At 44.3% G+C, this 14,782-nt stretch overlaps 1 protein-coding gene across 1 annotated transcript in view; it reads left to right on the top strand.

Moving 5' to 3' along the window:
* The window catches only part of LOC130277600 (uncharacterized), a 28,830-nt gene extending 16,022 nt beyond the window's left edge, over window positions 1-12,808 (top strand). The window contains exons 4-7 of the mRNA XM_056528303.1: window positions 6,066-6,193; window positions 7,502-7,561; window positions 8,918-9,107; window positions 12,485-12,808. Of these exons, the coding sequence (XP_056384278.1) occupies window positions 6,066-6,193; window positions 7,502-7,561; window positions 8,918-9,107; window positions 12,485-12,595 (489 nt within the window). The 3' untranslated portion in view covers window positions 12,596-12,808. The remainder of the gene's footprint in view (window positions 1-6,065; window positions 6,194-7,501; window positions 7,562-8,917; window positions 9,108-12,484) is intronic.
* The last annotated feature ends 1,974 nt before the right edge of the window (window positions 12,809-14,782 follow it).

The raw sequence follows: 14,782 nt of genomic DNA, 5'->3' as shown, positions 1-14,782 counted from the left end.
TTATATAGTGTGGGGGGGATTTATTATATAGTGTGGGGGGGGATTTATTATATAATGTGAGGGGGGATTTATTATATAGTGTGGGGTGGGGGGGATTTATTATATAATGTGAGGGGGGATTTATTATATAGTGTGGGGGGATTTATTATATAATGTGAGGGGGGATTTATTATATAGTGTGGGGGTGGGGGGATTTATTATATAGTGTGGGGGGGATTTATTATATAATGTGAGGGGGATTTATAATATAGTGTGGGGGTGGGGGGATTTATTATATAATGTGAGGGGGGATTTATTATATAGTGTGGGGGGGATTTATTATATAATGTGAGGGGGGATTTATTATATAATGTGAGGGGGGATTTATTATATAGTGTGGGGGGGATTTATTATATAGTGTGGGGGGGATTTATTATATAATGTGAGGGGGGATTTATTATATAGTGTGGGGTGGGGGGGATTTATTATATAATGTGAGGGGGGAATTTATTATATAATGTGAGAAGGGAGGAAATTATACATGTGAGGGGAGGATAATAATGATTATTATAATCCTCCCCTCACATATATGTAACATCTCCCCCTCACATGTATAATCTGATAATCCCCTCCTCACACTGATTATCCCTTCACATATATAATATCATACTCAGATTATATGTGAAGGGATTATCAATGTGAGGAGGGGATTATCAGATTATACATGTGAGGGGGAGATGTTACATATATGTGAGGGGAGGATTATAATAATCATTATTATCCTCCCCTCACATGTATAATTTCCTCCCTTCTCACATTATATAATAAATCCCCCCTCACATTATATAATAAATCCCCCCCACACTATATAATAAATCCCCCCCACACTATATAATAAATCCCCCCTCACATTATATAATAAATCCCCCCTCACATTATATAATAAATCCCCCCCACACTATATAATAAATCCCCCCTCACATTATATAATAAATCCCCCTCACACTATATAATAAATCCCCCCTCACATTATATAATAAATCCCCCCACCCCCACACTATATTATAAATCCCCCCTCACATTATATAATAAATGCCCCCCACACTATATAATAAATCCCCCCACCCCCACACTATATAATAAATCCCCCCTCACATTATATAATAAATCCCCCCACACTATATAATAAATCCCCCCTCACATTATATAATAAATCCCCCCCACCCCCACACTATATAATAAATCCCCCTCACATTATATAATAAATCCCCCCACACTATATAATAAATCCCCCCTCACATTATATAATAAATCCCCCCCACCCCCACACTATATAATAAATCCACCCTCACATTATATAATAAATCCCCCCTCACATTATATAATAAATCCACCCCCACATTATATAATAAATCCCCCCCCCCACACTATATAATAAGTCCACCACCCCACACTATATAATAAATCCCCCCTCACATTATATAATAAATCCCCCCCACCCCCACACTATATAATAAATCCCCCCTCACATTATATAATAAATCCCCCCTCACATTATATAATAAATCCCCCCACCCCCACACTATATAATAAATCCCCCCCACACTATATAATAAATCCCCCCTCACATTATATAATCCCCCCACCCCACACACACACACACACACACACACACGCACACTATATAATAAATACCCCCCACACACACATATTATACATACTCACATATCCGGCGGTGGGTCCCCTGCTGCGGCCTGGATCCTGGAAGCGGCCGTGTGGGGACTGAGAGGAGCGGGAGACTCTCTCTGCTCCGCTCCTCTCTATGATGCCGCCCGTGACGTCGCACGTCACGTCACGTGACCATCTCCCAGACAGCCATTGCGGTACTGGCTGCCTGGGGATGAGTGACGGCGACGGCGGCGAACATAAAAAGGTAGCGTGCGGCGCAATACGGGCCCATGGGGCAAAAGGGGCGAGCTGCTTTTGGGCCCCCAGGAATTACAGGGCCCGGGGCAGCTGCCCCTTTTGCTCCACGGCCGCGGTGATTAGGGTGTGCCTGGGCACACCCTGTGCGCACGCCTATGGATCAGGCACAGGATCAGACACAGGTGGCCTCTGTGGGAAACAAGAAAGGAGGCTCTTCAGGAGCTGTTTTCATATAATTCCCTATTCATAGATCTAAAGCATATTCTTGCTAGTATGCAACTATATGCCATTTTTTTCCCTCAGTGCAGCACCTACTTTATGTTGGTCCTTAGTTTAAACTAAGTTTAAACTAAGCTCCTGGTTTATGTTGGTCCTTAGTTTAAACTAGTGCAGCTCCTGGTTTATATCGGTCCTCTGTCTAAACTAGTGCAGCTCCTGGTTTATATCGGTCCTCTGTCTAAACTAGTGCAGCTCCTGGTTTATGTCGGTCCTCTCTCTAAACTAGTGCAGCTCCTGGTTTATGTGGGTCCTCTGTCTAAACTAGTGCAGCTCCTGGTTTATGTGGGTCCTCTGTCTAAACTAGTGCAGCTCCTGGTTTATGTGGGTCCTCTCTCTAAACTAGTGCAGCTCCTGGTTTATGTGGGTCCTCTCTCTAAACTAGTGCAGCTCCTGGTTTATATCGGTCCTCTGTCTAAACTAGTGCAGCTCCTGGTTTATGTCGGTCCTCTCTCTCTAAACTAGTGCAGCTCCTGGTTTATATCGGTCCTCTGTCTAAACTAGTGCAGCTCCTGGTTTATGTGGGTCCTCTCTCTAAACTAGTGCAGCTCCTGGTTTATGTGGGTCCTCTGTCTAAACTAGTGCAGCTCCTGGTTTATATCGGTCCTCTGTCTAAACTAGTGCAGCTCCTGGTTTATATCGGTCCTCTGTCTAAACTAGTGCAGCTCCTGGTTTATGTCGGTCCTCTCTCTAAACTAGTGCAGCTCCTGGTTTATGTGGGTCCTCTCTCTAAACTAGTGCAGCTCCTGGTTTATATCGGTCCTCTGTCTAAACTAGTGCAGCTCCTGGTTTATGTGGGTCCTCTCTCTAAACTAGTGCAGCTCCTGGTTTATATCGGTCCTCTCTCTAAACTAGTGCAGCTCCTGGTTTATGTGGGTCCTCTGTCTAAACTAGTGCAGCTCCTGGTTTATATCGGTCCTCTGTCTAAACTAGTGCAGCTCCTGGTTTATATCGGTCCTCTCTCTAAACTAGTGCAGCTCCTGGTTTATATCGGTCCTCTGTCTAAACTAGTGCAGCTCCTGGTTTATATCGGTCCTCTGTCTAAACTAGTGCAGCTCCTGGTTTATGTCGGTCCTCTCTCTAAACTAGTGCAGCTCCTGGTTTATGTGGGTCCTCTCTCTAAACTAGTGCAGCTCCTGGTTTATGTCGGTCCTCTGTCTAAATTAGTGCAGCTCCTGGTTTATGTGGGTCCTCTCTCTAAACTAGTGCAGCTCCTGGTTTATGTCGGTCCTCTCTCTAAACTAGTGCAGCTCCTGGTTTATGTCGGTTCTCTCTAAACTAGTGCAGCTCCTGGTTTATGTCGGTCCTCTCTCTCTAAACTAGTGCAGCTCCTGGTTTATGTTGGTCCTCTGCCTAAACTAGTGCAGCTCCTGGTTTATGTCGGTCCTCTGTCTAAACTAGTGCAGCTCCTGGTTTATGTGGGTCCTCTCTCTAAACTAGTGCAGCTCCTGGTTTATGTGGGTCCTCTCTCTAAACTAGTGCAGCTCCTGGTTTATGTGGGTCCTCTCTCTAAACTAGTGCAGCTCCTGGTTTATGTGGGTCCTCTCTCTCTCTAAACTAGTGCAGCTCCTGGTTTATGTGGGTCCTCTCTCTCTCTAAACTAGTGCAGCTCCTGGTTTATGTGGGTCCTCTCTCTCTCTAAACTAGTGCAGCTCCTGGTTTATGTTGGTCCTCTCTCTCTCTAAACTAGTGCAGCTCCTGGTTTATGTGGGTCCTCTCTCTAAACTAGTGCAGCTCCTGGTTTATGTGGGTCCTCTGTCTAAACTAGTGCAGCTCCTGGTTTATGTGGGTCCTCTCTCTCTCTAAACTAGTGCAGCTCCTGGTTTATGTGGGTCCTCTCTCTCTCTCTAAACTAGTGCAGCTCCTGGTTTATGTTGGTCCTCTCTCTCTCTAAACTAGTGCAGCTCCTGGTTTATGTTGGTCCTCTCTCTCTCTAAACTAGTGCAGCTCCTGGTTTATGTGGGTCCTCTCTCTAAACTAGTGCAGCTCCTGGTTTATGTGGGTCCTCTGTCTAAACTAGTGCAGCTCCTGGTTTATGTGGGTCCTCTCTCTCTCTAAACTAGTGCAGCTCCTGGTTTATGTGGGTCCTCTCTCTAAACTAGTGCAGCTCCTGGTTTATGTGGGTCCTCTCTCTAAACTAGTGCAGCTCCTGGTTTATGTGGGTCCTCTGTCTAAACTAGTGCAGCTCCTGGTTTATGTGGGTCCTCTCTCTCTCTAAACTAGTGCAGCTCCTGGTTTATGTGGGTCCTCTCTCTAAACTAGTGCAGCTCCTGGTTTATGTGGGTCCTCTCTCTAAACTAGTGCAGCTCCTGGTTTATGTTGGTCCTCTCTCTCTCTAAACTAGTGCAGCTCCTGGTTTATGTTGGTCCTCTCTCTCTCTAAACTAGTGCAGCTCCTGGTTTATGTGGGTCCTCTCTCTAAACTAGTGCAGCTCCTGGTTTATGTGGGTCCTCTGTCTAAACTAGTGCAGCTCCTGGTTTATGTGGGTCCTCTCTCTAAACTAGTGCAGCTCCTGGTTTATGTGGGTCCTCTCTCTAAACTAGTGCAGCTCCTGGTTTATGTCGGTCCTCTCTCTCTCTCTAAACTAGTGCAGCTCCTGGTTTATGTCGGTCCTCTCTCTAAACTAGTGCAGCTCCTGGTTTATGTGGGTCCTCTCTCTAAACTAGTGCAGCTCCTGGTTTATGTCGGTCCTCTCTCTCTCTCTAAACTAGTGCAGCTCCTGGTTTATGTGGGTCCTCTCTCTAAACTAGTGCAGCTCCTGGTTTATGTGGGTCCTCTCTCTAAACTAGTGCAGCTCCTGGTTTATGTGGGTCCTCTCTCTAAACTAGTGCAGCTCCTGGTTTATGTGGGTCCTCTCTCTAAACTAGTGCAGCTCCTGGTTTATGTGGGTCCTCTCTCTCTCTAAACTAGTGCAGCTCCTGGTTTATGTCGGTCCTCTCTCTCTCTCTAAACTAGTGCAGCTCCTGGTTTATGTGGGTCCTCTCTCTAAACTAGTGCAGCTCCTGGTTTATGTGGGTCCTCTCTCTAAACTAGTGCAGCTCCTGGTTTATGTGGGTCCTCTGTCTAAACTAGTGCAGCTCCTGGTTTAGGTTGGTTCTCTGTCTAAACTAGTGCAGCTCCTGGTTTATGTGGGTCCTCTGTCTAAACTAGTGCAGCTCCTGGTTTAGGTCGGTCCTCTGTCTAAACTAGTGCAGCTCCTGGTTTATGTGGGTCCTCTGTCTAAACTAGTGCAGCTCCTGGTTTATGTCGGTCCTCTGTCTACCTATAACCATGACCCTGCCCCTTCTGCTGTTAGCCACAGACATACCTTTCAGTGCTAGCCAATGCGACATTACAACCCAGTGTAGACATTAGAGATGAGCGAAGTTACAGTACTTCAATTTTGCACGAACTTCTCGGCTCGGCAGTTGATGGCTTTAGCCTGCATAAATGAGTTCAGCTTTCAGGTGCTCCAGTGGGCTGGAAAAGGTGGATACAGTCCTACGAGAGTCTTTCAGGTGCTCTGGGGGGCTGGAAAAGGTGGATACAGTCTTAGTAGAGCCTCCTAGGACTGTATCCACCTTTTCCAGCCCACCGGAGCACCAGAAAGCTGAACTAATTTATGCAGGATAAAGTCAGCAACCGCTGAGCCGCGAGGTTCATGACGAATCGAATTACTGTAACTTCGCTCCTCTCTAGTAGACATGTTTGATCAGAAGTGTGAAAATGTTTTCCAAAGCTTTATCGAATGCTACACTGCCCCCTTATGGTTGTATCAATGAAAAATGTTTGACTTCAATTCTAATGGCTGCTACGATATCCCAAGTCACATGGTGGGATCCAGGACATTCCACAGAATTCAGGACATCCAAATATATATATATATATTTTTTTGTGTGTTTCAGTTCCCCCAACGTCTAAATCCCTTGCATCCACCAGGGGTGAGGAGAAGAACAGTGAGTCTGGAGACTGTGGCCGCTCACCAGCACAACCAGCAGAGGGTTATCAATATGCAGCAGAAAGAATACAGCAGGTAAAAGGAAACTGGTAGTATGCAGTATGTAGTAAACCATATGTCTATGGTCTACTAAAAGGTAATAGTGTGAAAATACCTATATGTATATATATATATATTTTTTATCATTTTTATTCGAGTTTTAACAGTTCTAATAACATACAAAATATTAATAATAAGAATCACATAAAGAAGAATGTTATGGTCCGTATTGTTTTTAAATCAGGTACATCTCCGTATAGTCAGGTGTATGAGAGACATTAAAATGAGACCTATGAATTCTACTGATTAAAGGAGTACTCCGAAGCTAACCTTTTATAGGGGAATTGTAGCATGAGGCAAAGTTATATAACATTCTAATATACTCACGCTTTCCATATGGTCTTCTCCTCGCTTTTCTCTCCTTTCGGAAGCTGGGTCTTCTGATGACGCTCGACCTGTATTTCTTCTTGATCCGCCGCCATCTTCGCCCGGTGACTCATCGCTCCCATGAGTCACTGCGGGCTGTGCCGGCCTCCCAGCCCGGAGTGGGCTACTCCCCCAAAGTTAATTTATTCTGCGCATGTGCAGTACTACGCCACTAGCGTAGGGCTAACGCTAGGCTCCTATCGCTGCCTACGTTAGCCCTACGCTATTTCCGTAGTGCTGCGCCTACGCTATTTGCGTAGTGCTGTGCTGCGCCACGCTAGTGCAGTGTTTCCCAACCAGGGTGCCTACGCTATTTGCGTAGTGCTGTGCTGCGCTGCGAAACTACAACTCCCAGCATGCCCAGACAGACTTCGGCTGTCCGAGCATGTTGGGAGTTGTAGTTTTGCAACAGCTGGAGGCACCCTGGTTGGGAAACACTGTGCTAGTGGGCACATGGAAGGAGGAGGAAGGAGGGAAGGAGCTGTGGGCGTTACTTTATTATAATTTATTATAATGTCCTGGGGGGGGGGGAGAGGAGAGAGCAGCAGCTAACAGTAACCTGGCGCAGGGAGTCATGGGAAATGTAGTCTTTATGACATGGCAGCTTATTGACAATTTGACAAATGAGGTATCGTTGGAAAGGTCTTTGAAAGTGCTATCAGATGAGGTAAACTTTTTTTTTTAAGTACCAGCGCTCCGGAGTACTCCTTTAATAAAGCAAGTATCAGAGCTCCATCTGTCTTTACCAGCATATGCCACTAGATGGTGCTGTGTTACCCCAACCAAGCTGTGGATGAAGATTTCATGGACCTGACAGGACTGAAACATTTTGTTCTGTCATCTTGTTATGATTTCATGTTGGGAAACAATCTGTTACTGATTATTTTATGTGAAGGTAATTATCCTGTGTTTTTCTAGATTTCACCAGGGCTGGAGGCGGCCATTTTATGGCACAGCAGTAGAGAAAGAAGAATACAGGTAAAGACAATAGTCAATCCATTACTCTCTCCTTCTTTTGCTCTCTGGAGATTCTGGCATGTCCATATATTCACTAACAAAAAACGGATGGTCCACAGGGAATAAATCCCTTAAAGTGTTCCTGTCATTAAAAAGTTTTGATCGGTCAGGGTCTTAGTTCTCCACCACTCAGAAGAACCAGCAAGGAGAAGCACTTCACTCCATGGCTCGCAGTGATCTTCGTCTGGTGGCCCCATTATAAGTCTTTAAGGCCACAGGACAGACATTTTTACCCTCATACAGTATAATCCATGCACACACATCTTGATGTAAATTAGTATATACTTTTGAGGTCCCGGTCACAGTCAATCCCATAACAATTAGCTCTGGCGATACTTTCTGATGGATGGGGCATGCTACAATATGTAAAAATGTTCTATTACACAATTCTTTTAAGCAGCTTTCACATCTGACTTTACCCTTTATTTTAAAGCAATTTTTTGCAACTGTGTTTTATTTTATTTCACCCCTGCCTTCTAAGAGTCAAAACCTTTTGGTTTCCCCTTGACATATGGACAAGTTTTTTTTTCCAATGGCACATTGTTATGAAAACAGTGTAGTTTGAGGTGCCACGGTGTTTACGCATCCCACATTAAAGGGGTAGTCCGGTGAAAACCTTTTTTCTTTTAAATCAACTGGTGGCAGAAAGTTAAACATATTTGTAAATTACTTCTATTAAAATATCTTAATCCTTCCCATACTTATTAGCTGCTGAATACTACAGAGGAAATTCTTTTCTTTTTGGAATGCTCTCTGATGACATCACGAGCACAGTTCTCTCTGCTGACGTTATTATAATAATAATAATAATGCTTTATTTATCGTTGTCCTTAGTGGGATTTGAACCCAAGTCCCCAGCACTGCAAGGCAGCAGTGCTAACCACTGAGCCACCATGCTGCCCTTAGCATACATCTGCTATGCATGGTTGCTAAAATGGACAGAGATGTCAGCAGAGAGCACTGTGCTCGTGATGTCATCAGTGTTCCAAAAAGAAAAGGAATTTCCTCTGTAGCATTCTGCAGCTAATAAGTACTGGAAGGATTAAGATTTTTTAATAGAAGTAATTTACAAATATGTTTAACTTTTTGCCACCAGTTGATTTAAAAGAAAAAAGGTTTTCACCGAAGTACCCCTTTAACCTCTCTGGGAGCTGCATTAACTGCATAAAGCAGCCTACACCCAGATGTTTTCCTTGTATCCCGACAAGCTCAGCCAGCTACAAGCCATGGGGACTCGAACCTGTGGATATACAATAAAGAAATACCCCTTGACTGGATGATTTACAGTTACACTTTTTCACTTTTGTTATTTTTTAGGAGAGAGATTAGACAACTGCTTAAGAAACAGATGAGTGAAAAGTGGACCATGGCCCGAGAGACGCTGGCCAGTCAAAGCAAGGAATTAGAAACCTTAAAAGAAGCTGACCGATTTGCTGTACTTCAAGACTTCGAGCAAGAAAGAGCAAAAGCCTTGTTTCTGAGGAGATACCGAGATGAGAACAAGAAGGTAAATTTGGATTATAATAAAGTATATATGTATGTATATATCAGCCATAGCATTGGCCACTGGGGCATAGGGATGTAAGAAAAAAAATCGATTCTCGCGATAATCGCGATTTTTCATTTGCCGATACAGAATCGATTCAAAATATTTTTGAATCGATTCTTTTAGGGATGTGAAATTTTTATCTGCGGACGCCCGTATCTTACCTGCCAACGAGCCCCCGGAGCTCCGGTACAGGTGTTCGGTCCCCGGGCTGTATTCTTCTTACTTCCTGTTAGTCCGGCACGTCACATGGAGCTTCAGCCTATCACCAGCCGCAGCGATGTCCCGCCTCCGCTGGTGATAGGCTGAAGCTCCATGTGACGTGCCGGACTAACAGGAAGTAAGAAGAATACAGCCCGGGGACCCAACACCTGTACCGGAGCTCCGCGGGCTCGTTGGCAGGTAAGAGAAAGTGCGTTTTATTTTATTTTGCAGCCCGGACGGGATAACATGAGAAAAGTGTGCACCGGAGTACTAGATCGCCGCTGTCAAAGCTGACAGCGGCGTCTATTGGGATCTATGAATGCTCCCAGGTGGGCGATATATCGGGATATATCGCGATGTATCGTCACCTAGACGGTATCGCGATATATCGGGATATATCGAATCGCCACACTGGTATCGCGATTCGAATCGAATCGCCAAATTCTTGGCGATTCACACCCCTACTGGGGCATGCAATTTACCAATATTTGCAGGCTGCTCCTGGACTTGCCACTGCTTAAAGGGCTACTCCAATGGGAAAATTTTTTTTTTAAATCAACTGGTGCCAGAAAGTTAAACAGATTTGTAAATTACTCCAATTTAAAAATCTTAATCCTTCCAGAATTTATGAGCTGCTGTATACTCCACAGGAAGTTCTTTTCTGTCTGACCACAGTGCTCTCTGCTGACACATCTGTCCATTTTAGGAACGGTCCGAAGTAGGAGCAAATCCCCATAGCAAACCTATCCTTCTCTGGACAGTTCCTGACATGAACAGAGGTGTCAGCAGAGAGCACAGTAGTCAGACAGAAAAGAAATTAAAGAAAAAGAACTTCCTCTGTAGTATACAGCATCTTATAAGTACTGTAAGGATTAAGATTTTTAAATAGGAGTAATTTAAAAACCTGCTTAACTTTCTGGCACCAGTTAATTTAAAAAAAATATATATATATATATATATATATATTTTTTTTTTTCACTGGAGTACCCATTTAAAGGAGTTGTCAGGTAAAATATTATTTTTAACTATTGCCCCCAGCCTGCCTAATAAAACTTAAGCTCACTTTCCTCACTCTCTCGTAGCCTCCAGTTTTAGGGTGCTCTGTCTGCAGGTAGTGACTCTGCTTTTCCCCAAGTTGTAGAGCGTAGCGTCTGCAGGTAGCGGAACTGACAGTGCAGCCCGCCAATAAGTGGTCGAGGCGGGACACCACTATGGACAGTAATTGGCTGAGCTGTGCTCTGGACGGCTCTGGGAAGCAAACTGTCAGCCAGAGATGGGAGGTCCTGATGCTGGAGGCTACAGGGGAGCAGAGGAAGGGGAGTTAAAAGGGGTTATCCAGGATATGAATAAATTCTTTCAAAAACCTCTGTCTGTCTCTAGGTGAGGTGTGATATTACAACTTGAAAAGAAACGGTCCAGCAAGGATTGCAGGTAAAAGCAGCTTCTTCTTTATTGGGTCATATTCCGACAAGACAACATAGCCGACGTGTTTCGGATCCTACAATTGGTCCTTAGTGATGCCATGACTAAGGACCAATTGTAGGTCCGAAATGCGTCGGCTATGTTGTCTTGTCGGAATATGACCCAATATAGAAGAAGCTGCTTTTACCTGCAATCCTGTGCTGGACCGTTTCTTTTCTTGTGGACACACGCGGTCAGGGATGCTGCTGACCAGGCCCGTGCACAGGTGCAGAGAGGAGGAGAGCTGTTGTTCTGATTTATTGATATTACAACTTGGCTACATTCACTTCAGTGGAACTGAGCTGCAGAACTACACCCAACCTGGAGACAGACGGAGTTGTTTTTGAAAGAAACTGGCTCCATTTTTCAATTCCTGGATAACCCCTTTAAAGTTTTATAAGCCAGGCTGGGGCAAATAGTAAAATAAGATATTTCACTGGATAACTTCTTTAAAGTAGGGACTCTAGGTGCCACCTGCAATTCAGGAACGCGCACAGCAGCCACAGCGGATACAGTCATGTTAGAGCGTCCCTAGAAAGCATCAGCTATTGCAAATTGGTATTACCTGCTTTGGTGTAAATGAATGACAGAGGCAATAGCAAGACAACCCCCACCAAGGAATGGATTTGGAGGTGGTGGCCACAAAGAATTATTCTACCTCATCCTTTTTGACTAAGTTTAGCATTTTGCCAGTGTCCTTGTCACTACTCTTGGCATGAAGACAGTACCTACAGATTGCACAGCTAGTTACAGGATGGCACAATCATACATGTCATTGCAAACAGGATTGCTGTGTCTCCCAGTACAGCCTAAAGAGCATGGATCAGAAACCAGGACATGGGCTGTGACATGAGGAATGCTGGACAGGGATGTAAAAAGGCATCAACCAAGCAGCAGGATAAAGTATATGTGCTTGTGTGTGGTAAAACAGGAGGAACACAGGCAGAGCCTTACAAAATTACCTTGATGGGGTATTTGTGTGTATGGTCCTGACCACACAGTCACAGACAGACTCCATTAAGGTGGCATGAGGGCCCAATATCATCTAGCGGTATCTATGCTCACAGCCCAGTTGATTTGCTGAGAACACCAGAATTGCAAGATCTGCCATTGGTAAACTGTTCTCTTCAAAGATGACAGCAAATTTATACTGAGCACTGAGGAGTCTCTCTCCTAGGACTGTATCCACCTTTTCCAGCCCACTGGAGCACCTGAAAGCTGAATTCATTTATGCAGGCTAAAGTCAGCAACTGCTGAGCTGAGAAGTTTGCAACGAATCGAATTACTGGAAGTTCACTCATCTCTATTGAGAAGCCAATGCCAGGTTGTCCGGAGAGGAGGTCTTACCTCTTCTGCTCCCTGGTGCTCACTTCTGAATCAAGAGGGGTGCAGCGGGGGCAATCATTGTGTGCATGTGCAATGACCAATAGCTGCTGGATGTTGTGAATGAATGCCTACACACTGGATTGTGACTGCCAACCTCCCCCCTCTCGTTTTGAAAGATATAAGTGAGCACTGGGGAACAGAAGTAGTAACCTTTTCTGCTCCTCCAACATACCCTTTAAGGGGTCAGATCTATTTTAGCAGCACAAAGTGAACCTACACAATATTATGTTTTGAATATTCTGATTAATCATATATGTCCTATTTTACATATATTTTTTTGATTTTAGCTAATGGAGGGCAAATGGCAAGAAAACCGCCTGACTCGATCCATGGAGACATTGAAGGAGAGAGAACTCCTGAAGTATAACCCAATAAACTGGAGTGGAACCCTTAAATAATAATCTGGATATGCCCAGGAAAGGGACATAATAGCAGTGAACCCATCATCTACCAGACTAATCCAACAAAGCATCACAGAATACATCAGACCCAGTGCCAACTTGAAACAGCCAAATACTTGAAGCAGGAGCATATAGCACTGCCCATACTGTGTGACTAAATTAAAGGTTTTCCAAGGAACAGCCTAGATGTTTTTAGAATATGTAAACTAGCGTTTTTTTTTGCAAATTAAAGCCATCAAATTACCGACAGCCCTTTACAGACATCAGGAAAAAGGGGGGGGGGGGGGGAAAAAGGACTATACTGTACCTGATGCCCCACCATGCAGCTTGAACGACCAAAAATTTGACTTCCCATCTGTAGAAATGAAAGAGAGACAGGCTCTTCTCATTTGGTGTACAGAGGTTAATGTATTGGAGTTTTCCCAGAAACTCTTCTCAGCTAACTGACAGCTCTAGTGTCCAGACAGGAGACATAACAGATGAACGGCCAAGAAAGCTCTTCATCCAATACCGCAGAACCAAATCTGTATTAGAAAGCAGTTTATTGTTCCCAGTTATTAACCACTTAAAGCTTAGACAAAGCTAGCTGTATGTTCTTTAAAACAAGATGTTGCATGGATGTTGGCTGCAGCCAGATTATGATGGGGCATGCTGACCATAAAGGGCCAGATTTATCAAACTGAGAAAAAAAATTTAAAAAAGTGCTTTTCCCACAGCAACCAATCACAATTCAGGTTTCACTTTACCAGAACTTATGTGAGCTGTGATTGGTTGCTTTGGGAAAGTGTCTGAACTTTTTCTCACACAGTTTGATAAATCTGGGCCATAATATCTATGAGGTGTCCTTAAATGGGGGTTATCCGGGGGGGGAAAAAAAAAAAATCTCTCTCTCCTGGCTCCAGAAAGTTAAACAAAAATCAATCCTTTCAGTACTCATGAGCTGCTGAAGTGGAATTCTTTTCTGTCTCAGTGCTCTCTGGACAGTTCCCGAGACAGGTGTCATCAGAGTAGAAGCAAATCCCCATAGCAAACCTCTTCTACTCCAGTGGTTCCTAACCTTGTTGGGAGGTACTGAACCCCACCAGTTTCATATGCGCATTCACCGAACCCTTCTTAATTGGAAAATTTAAATTTGATTTTTTAAATTCAAAACATAGGAGGTATATATTTATACATAGGTGCACAAAACGAGCAAAACCATGAAAACATAATGAATATTTACTGCAAATCAGTGTGAATTCTGCTGTTGTCTTTCAGAGACCAGTTCAGAAATGCGCGGCTTTACCTTGGCAAGTACCACTCTCATGTCATTTTCGCAACAATGGCAGAGTTCCCCCCACAGACATACAGCCTCCAGTCATATACAGTGTATGGCTGGAGGCTGTATGCCTGTGTACTGCCCACTTCAGTGCTCCAACCACCGCTCCGGCTATAGCAGTAGGTCTTGGGACCGGTGGTCGGAGAACCGAAGATGACGTGCTGCTGGTCACTTACCAAGCTGGCCAGCGCGCGTATCCCTCCTTTTCCCTCCGGTCCTCAGCACCTTCGTATCCATGGGCACACGCACGTGACGTCAGTTACATCCCTGCGTTTTTAAACTTAACGCGGGGCCGCAGGGAGTTAATAGTGATGGGGGGGGAATTTCCCCGTCGCTACAGGACAGGCAAACACCGGCTCAGCTTGGGGCCCCAAACAATTGCTTGGTTTGCCTGTCCTGTTGCGACCTCCCCCACCGAACCCCCAGGACTGATTCACCAAACCCCTGGGGTTGGTTCGATCGATCCCAGGTTAAGAATCACTATTCTACTCAACTTCAGCAGCTGATAATTATTGTATGGATGATTTTTTTTTTTTTTAATAGAAGTAAATTTACAAATCTGTTTAACTTCCTGGAGCCAGTTGATAAAAAAAAAAAAATAAATAAACGTTTTTCCTGGAATACCCCTTTAATCTCCTCTGACAGCAGAAGTGGACAGAAGGCTTGAGCAGTTGTATTTCAACATGCCCAAACTTTTCATTCCTAAGGGAAATAAGCTGCTGCTAACAAGCCAATTGTCCTCTCATCTTGTACACTTAACGAATCCAGGAAATCCTGGTACTGAATGATTTGCCCTCACACAGTACCAATATATCGACACATCCATGCACTGTGCAAACCTACAGTACCCCCCCCCCAAACAAAAC

The sequence above is a fragment of the Hyla sarda genome, chromosome 6, assembly GCF_029499605.1.
Source record: "Hyla sarda isolate aHylSar1 chromosome 6, aHylSar1.hap1, whole genome shotgun sequence".
In the NCBI taxonomy this organism is placed as follows: Eukaryota; Metazoa; Chordata; class Amphibia; order Anura; family Hylidae; genus Hyla; species Hyla sarda.
The sequence above is the reverse complement of the archived record's forward strand: the minus strand, read 5'-3'. Positions and strand labels throughout refer to the sequence as shown.